The sequence below is a fragment of the Rutilus rutilus genome, assembly GCF_951802725.1.
Source record: "Rutilus rutilus genome assembly, chromosome: 17".
Lineage (NCBI taxonomy): Eukaryota > Metazoa > Chordata > Actinopteri > Cypriniformes > Leuciscidae > Rutilus > Rutilus rutilus.
Window position 1 is genome coordinate 32052466 of NC_140230.1, and position 7620 is coordinate 32060085.

Here is a 7620-nt window from a genome sequence, read left to right on the forward strand (position 1 = left end):
ACCAGTTACCGCGTGAAATAAACATGAATGAGCATCTGAAAGTGTGTTAAAAGGTAGAGTTCAACTTATCGAATTCCGTATCATGTGACATGGAATCGCTCAATCAGTGTTTCAACCGTGGAAAGACGTCAGTAAATCAGCTGGTAAACAATGTCATGTAACGTCACATTTACCTCAGAAAAAACATATCCAGTGACCATAAACTCTAAAAATTAACTCTAGAGAGGTGCATTTTGCTAAATATATGCACCATATTACATATTCATTATAGTTTTTAATGGTCTTCAATTTTGAATGCATGTTTGAATAAATCTGGCAGGCTTTTATGACAGCCACCATTTAAATGTTTATATTTCATATAAATGTATTATTATAAAAATAAAAGAGTGTAATTTAAGTGTTTGTATACAAATCAGTTCATTTTTACCTTCAATATTATAGTTGGCTAATGAAGCCTAGTAGGCTACAACTGACTCCCATAGTTTACAGCATTAGTTAAGAGATTTGTTTTCCTTGAGAAAATTTGCCATGTATTGTACCTGATATCCAAAATAATCAATATTGAATCGAATCGGAATCGAAATCGAATCGAATTGCAAGCTTGTGAACCGAAATCGAATCGAATTGTGAAATTTGTGTCAATACCCAGAAATTTGTGACAATACCTATTGTCAAAGGCAGTTTGAATACCACTTATAAGTGAATATCTGCACTCTGACCTGCCTATTGTTTGGTTTCAGTGTAACCTTATCTCTGGAGGCCAAGCTCCATCTGCTGCACAGCTACATGACTGTCACCTGGCTTCCCCTACCCTGTGAGGTACAGGTGAGCTTCTAGCTTGGTTTGCCGTACTAACAATTTAACTGGTTTAGTTTTAACTGTTAACCAGAAACCTTTGGTAAACACTTTACTCTGACAACAAAGTGCATCCAAAGTATTTTTATCATATTAAAATAAATTTTTTTTATTAAACTGGCATAGTGTTTCCCTATCACTTCCCATATCCGAATATCAAAAACTTCATTATGTAATGACATTATGTCCTAATTTTAACACGTTTTTTTATACATGTATTATTTTACTATTGTTTTGTATTAAATATATACTTTTTATAAACGTAATATATTTGATAAATATTAATCTATTTTTAATAAATGTATTTATTACATACAAGTTAAAAAGTCATTACAAACATGGAAGCAAAACCTTCAATAAATATTTGTTTTTATGTTTACTTTAAACTTGAAATGAATAGACACACACACACACACACACACACACACACACACACACACACACACACACACACACACACACACACACACACAGGGGACAATAGGGGGCCTTCAGGTCAAAACTGTTGAAAACCATTGATTGAAAAGTCATCTTTGAACTTGTCATTCAGATTTTGTACTGTGCTCGTTATTTGTATTCCAGCTTAATCATCTACTGACAATATTTTGTGTTTGTATCCACAGCAGGCCCCATTGGCCCAGCCAGAGTCACCTACAGCGTCTGCAGGAGAGGATGCCCGCACCCCGCCAGACTCTGGAGAGTCAGATAAGGAGTCCGTCAGCAGCAGTTCCAACGGCAATGGGGACAGCAGTACTACTACTGGAACCAGTGGGACAACAGGCAAAACAAGTGGTGGATCTTCCAGCTCCTCTAGCTCATCCAGTAACAGTTCAGCTGGGACGACTGGCACAATTGGAAAGGAGAAGGGGAAGAAGGACAAAGAAAAGGATAAGGACAAGAAACGCGCTGATTCCGTTGCCAACAAGCTGGGTAGCTTTGGCAAGAGCCTGGGCAGTAAGCTGAAGAAGAATGTGGGAGGCCTGATGACGGGGAAGAACGCAAGTGGAGGCAAACAAGAGGGTCTGGAGAAGAAGAAAGGCTCTCTGAGAGGTCGTAAGGGGAGTAAGGACAGCTCTCCTTCCATTCAAACCGGCTCCGAGGACTCTGGGAAAGGTTCACCCTCCTCAATAAGTGAACGGCAAAACGGAAGCTACTCTTCAGAAAGTGACCCTTTTAAGTACAGCTCGGATGTGAAAGTGAGTCTTAGCATCCTCCGATCCGCAATGCAAGGAGAAAGGAAGTACATCTTCGCTGCTGTACTCACTACTAGCAACCGTCAGCCGTTCCAGGAGGAGATGATCCAGCGATACTTGATGGATGCCGAGGAGCGCTTCCGTGCCGAACAGGAACAGAGGAGGGAAGCTGAACGGAAAGCAGCAGGAGGTCTTGCAACAACTAGTGGATCTCAACTGAAAAAGGACGGGCCTGAGCTGAGTTACCGAAGTTTTGAAAGCAAAGAGGAAATTACTGATAACTCACCTCCTACTTTTAACGCATTGAAGTCGACTTCTTTCAGCCCGATGATGTATTCGGGTGTGGTCCCAATCCCAAGGCCCACCTTCATTGACCATTCTCCTTCCCCAATTACTCAGCATCTACATGTGCACGGTTACATGGATACACGACGGCAACTGGCAGGAGGTTCGTCGTCTTCTTACCCAGGCCTACCATCCTATGCTACCTTGCCCCGACACTGCCCCCTAGCACAGGGTCCTCCCCATTCCCAGTACCACCCACCTTCCACCAGCTTGGGTAGCCCATCCCGTATCATCACCCCCTGCCTGGCATCTTTTTCCCAGGAGCATGACCCAACTGACTACCCAACCGAACCTACCGGAGGCTATACTAATGGCTTGCGGGACTTGCGCACTACTTTGGACGTTCGTAATGGGCCGATGCCTGTGAGGCATTACTCCTTGGGCAGTGCGGGTGGCCTTGCAAACCTGCAGTCCAGCAGATGCCGAACGCCTACCTGCAATTACTACGGCCACCCCGAGACGGGCAATTACTGCTCGTACTGTTACAGAGAGGAGTTGAAGAGACGGGAAACAGAGCCGGCCATCCACAGGTTTTGAATGGACAATCTCTGTCCCGTTTCTCTCATATAGGACTCATTGGAGCCCACCATGTGAGCCACATCATATCCTGTTTGTGTGGATCTTGCTTTAAGTCCCAGGTTACTGAGACTCTGTGTCCACAGTGAATGGGCATTGCGGAAATGGGACTGCTGTTGTGTTACATTTGCTGTGGCTCATAGGCAGGAGCTGAAAGCTCCTCACACATTTGCTTGACGTGGTCATCCTCTTACCTGTCTCCTTGTCTCCTCCTTGTGGCGAGAATGTAGAACACGGGCAATAGACATTTGAACACAACATGCTACGTTGCGTCACATGAACATGCCGCGTACCCCAAAATACACATTAAGCACAACCAGAAAATGCGTATTTATATTAGTTACAATAAATCCATTTATATCAGCTGCAATCAAAATAAGACTTGCCATATTGCGAGCGTAAGGCAACAACACTCTGTTAGCTTCGAGTGTTCTCCACATCGGCCTATTTTACTGTAAAGCTACAATACTTTAACTTGCACCCCTTTTGAAGCCATACTTTAGTTGGCTTAAACTAGCTAATATGGTGCTTTCTCGCTTCTAAGATGGAGCTGAACCTTGACAGACAAAAGGTTCGTTTTAGGTCTTTATATGCCCTGATTAAAAATTGGCAGTCATTTCCGTTTTATCTAGAACATTTAAAAGTGCAAATCCTTTAAAATTAGCGCAAAGAAATCCCTTTCTCAAGAAAAGAAATCGGACATTTTTTTTTTTTGGAAATGGTACATCATGTTGTAGTATTCAAGTATTATGTTGGTATTATTGATAAAATAGTTCTAGGTACTTGCAGGTCAAAGGGGGCGGATGTTGAAAACAATTTCTGACCTCTTCAGTTGTTACTGCTGCACCAAATAATATGGTGTCCCTTTATGATATTGGGGTTAACGCATCAGCTTCCATTCAAATTCACTGGACACAAGATTATTGATAGACGCAGTATCGCCCCCAGAGTAGTTGCTGCACCAAATCAAGCACTTTTCTCATGTCCAGAGGTTGTGCATGTGGGTTTTAGATGAATAGACTGTTATGTTGCTGTGCTTCTAGTCTGGCGGTTTGCTCCATTCTGGAGGCAGAGCTTGCGGTTCCACTCGCGTGGACTGCGGAGGTCAGGGTTCGGCTGTAGGTGCCACTGTGTTGTGCGCAAACTCACTTGTTTCCTAGTTGCCTTTTCAGTCTTAGTTCAGTCCTCCCATGAGGATTGTTGAACTGAATTTCTACTTTTGTTTGGTTTTGGATTCACAGTGCTGATTTTCAATGTTTGTGGACGTAGAGGGATGCTAGCAGATCTCTCTAAACTATACGATGCACCTTGAGTCGAGATTTTGTGACAAACGCTTTCAAAATCCTTTTACACTGTTAACAGAAAGGACAGCCTCTGATAAAGCCAGTTGTACGAGTCAGCCAGAAATGGAAAATGCTGTCATTTACTCTCTCTCTCTCTCTCTTGCATGCAGTTCAAAACCCGTATGACTGGGAAATAGAAAATGAAATTGTCCGTTTTCCATACAATGAAAGTAAATGTGAAGCATACAACTCATATGTGAGTAATAGACCATGGGTTATTATTTACACAAAGTCTTGCTCATTTACTGACAAATTTGACATTAGTGAGGACAAATGGTACTTGGTGTCCTGCAAATAAGCACAACACACCAATGTGGACGTGCGAATGAGATTTTGAGAGCTGCGTTGGACTGCAAACACGTACTCCGTTTTCTCTGAATCTGAGTGTAGATGAGCCAAAGCCTGTCCATCTTGTATGTTAGATCATAGATCAGTTTTTGCTCCATTTTAACTAAATGTTTAGTTAAATGCCCCATTCAATTTCATTCTATGGAAAAGAGCAGTCTGGACATTCTGCTAAACATCTCATTTTGTGTTTGACCGCAGAAAGTCAGTCATACAGGTTCAGAACGACATGAGAGGGAGTAAGTTATGACAGATTCTTTATTTTGGGGTGAACTATCCCCTTTACCCCTCTCATTGCTCATGTGAAATGGGCTCTTAGCACCGTAAGATGATGTTGCTGCTGCTGTGATCATGTTCATTTGATGTGGGTAAGTGTTCGTGTACTGCAGATGAAGAGCTGCGTCGTAGCGAACCGCCTCTGCTTCCGAAACACTCGATACAAATGTAATCAGTCGTATGCAAATATTTGTATAACTGTGTCAGCTCAAGGCCGCATTGCATCTCCAACGTTCCCACATTTGCATTACTGATTTGCACAATTAAAAATATGTCAGGCTAGCATCCTAACAGTTTCAACACACCTCTTTATATGGTATCTCCCGTGTTTTCAAAGCTTAGATTCATTTGATTATGTTTAAAGCACTAAATTTCCTATTACTGTCCAGCAAGATGGAGGGTTAATGGTTTCAAAAAAAAAAATTTCCCAAATGAAAGCGAGATATTTTTTGACACGTCATTCACTCGCATAACCAATAGATGGCACACTTGTTTAAGTTTCTTTTTCATTATCACCCGTATTTCTACATCAATGCCTCCCTAGTAGTGACCTTTTGAGACTGGCTCAGTTTTTCTCAGTGTAAATAAGGGACGAAGAGTACACTGCTGCTGCTTTTGTTTGTTTGTTTGTTTGTTTGTTTCATTTGGTCAGGCACATTTGAATATAAGATGCAAGCAATTAACTTTTTTTGGTCTTATGTAAGGCATATACCATTTACCCAGATTTCCACTCTGCTAAGTCGCAAAAAGGAATTCATCGCGTGCGTGTGCGTGTGTGTGTGTGTGTGTGTGCGCGCGCGTCTGGTAAATTGTGCTTTTTGCAAACATATTGCAGCTTCAAGGCACAAACCAGAGGAAACTGTCAGCGAAATGACAGCTACTCTCCGTTGGAGTTTATGTTCTCCTTCCGATGCACTCGTCGTTTGCGTTTAACGGATCCATTTATTTAACAAATGGAAAGGTCGTTCGGCCGCCCCGAGCGTTGGACTTCAATAAGAGTGCAAACATTTTTGTATTAAGAAATAAAAAAAAATGTATAAATGCGTTCAAGTTATTTTTGTAAATCGAAAGCAGTTTTCCAGTGTTTTTTAAAGATGCGAATGTATGCTGTAGGACCGTACCCTGAGTCGACGTCAGCGGAGTCAGTATTCTGGTGCGTACGGCGCTGTCTGACGAGAGAAACCTCTTAAATCAGAGAGTTTCTCGCGAACAAACGAATTTCTCCATCAGTGTGTTCTGACAAGGTATGATTTGAAAATATATATTTGTAGTAAGATTTTTCAAAAGACTGGGACGTTTATTTCTGAAACTAGGATGTTCTTTCATACATGGCTATAGTTGTCCAACAGACGGGCCTCCTGAAGTTTCCTAATTTCTATTTTAAAGCGAATTATGCTACTTAATCACATTTTGAGTACATTTTTTAATGATGGTGGTGTTGGTGGCGTCCACCATCAGTTTTCAAACACTAAATTCTCTTATTTAATACAGTGGGCTTTGTTTTGTTATGAGGTAGCTTACTTACTATTTTTATATGGTATGTTTTCATGGATGTGACAGAGCTACAGTCATCAGCATTCTCGAATTTGCATGAGACTGAAACTGTTGCATGTACAGAACTGGCAGATGCAATTTATCTAATCATATTTGTGCATTACTTCTGGCTAATTGGGCGATTTGTGTTTGTTTTCAGCCGTTTCACCTTTCTCTGTGTTTGAGAGGTGAACCCCAGGCTGTGTGACAGTGCAATCTAGGTGGAAAGAACATCTGATTTTTATGTTAGTTTTATTTTATTTTTATTTTATTTTTGCACCGTTTTAATAAAATTCTCATTGTATTTAAACAGTTGTTTGTATTGATTTTTATCTTCCACTCTTGCTCTCTACGTTTGACTTATGGAGTCTTCGTAATAAAAACATGTCTTTTTACAGTGACACAAGCTTTCAGCTATACAAGGTTTCCACAGGCATGGACAGTGTTAATGGAAATTAGTAAGGGCTCAATTTGCAAAATAATAATTAATAAATAAATAATGGACATTTCTGAATATACAGAATATTTGACTGCTTTTATAATCCAATAATTGAATGCAACCTCAATTTTTTTCCCAGTAATTCCAATATCCAGCCGTGTTATTTTAATATCATTGAGATATTACAGTTTTTATAAATATTATGAATCAGTTATTGTAATATTTTTCATTTTCAGTAATTTTTGTTTTATGTTTTTGTTATTTTTATTCGTTTTTGTTTTATAGGTGTGTGTGTGTGTGTGTGTGTGTGTGTGTGTGTAATGTACACTACCGTTCAAAAGTTTGGGGTCAGTAAGAATTTAAATTTTATTTTTGGGGGAAAGAAATAAAATAAATCAATACTTATATTCATCAAGGATGAGTTAAACTGATCAAAAGTTACAGTAAAGACATTTATAATGTTAGAAAATATTCTATTTTAAATAAATGCTGTTCTTTTGAACTTTCTATTCATCAAAGAATTTTGAAAAAAAAAAATTGTACACAACTGTTTTCAACATTGATAATAATAATGAATGTTTCTTGAGCATCATATTAGATAATTAGAATGATTTCTGAAGGATCATGTGACACTGAAGACTGGAGTAATGATGCTGAAAATTCTGCTTTGATCACAGGAATAAAGTACAGTTTAAAATATATTAAAATAGAAAAC

At 39.7% G+C, this 7620-nt stretch overlaps 1 protein-coding gene across 2 annotated transcripts in view; it reads left to right on the forward strand.

The window, feature by feature from the left end:
- The window catches only part of otud7b (OTU deubiquitinase 7B), a 35376-nt gene extending 30031 nt beyond the window's left edge, over nt 1-5345 (forward strand). Inside the window, exons 12-13 of one of the 2 annotated variants that reach the window (XM_084385660.1) lie at nt 741-825; nt 1479-5345. In XM_084385660.1, the coding sequence (XP_084241786.1) occupies nt 741-825; nt 1479-2930 (1537 nt within the window). In that variant the 3' untranslated portion in view covers nt 2931-5345. The remainder of the gene's footprint in view (nt 1-740; nt 826-1478) is intronic. The other variant, XM_084385661.1, reaches the window with a different exon arrangement.
- Nucleotides 5346-7620: the final 2275 nt, after the last annotated feature.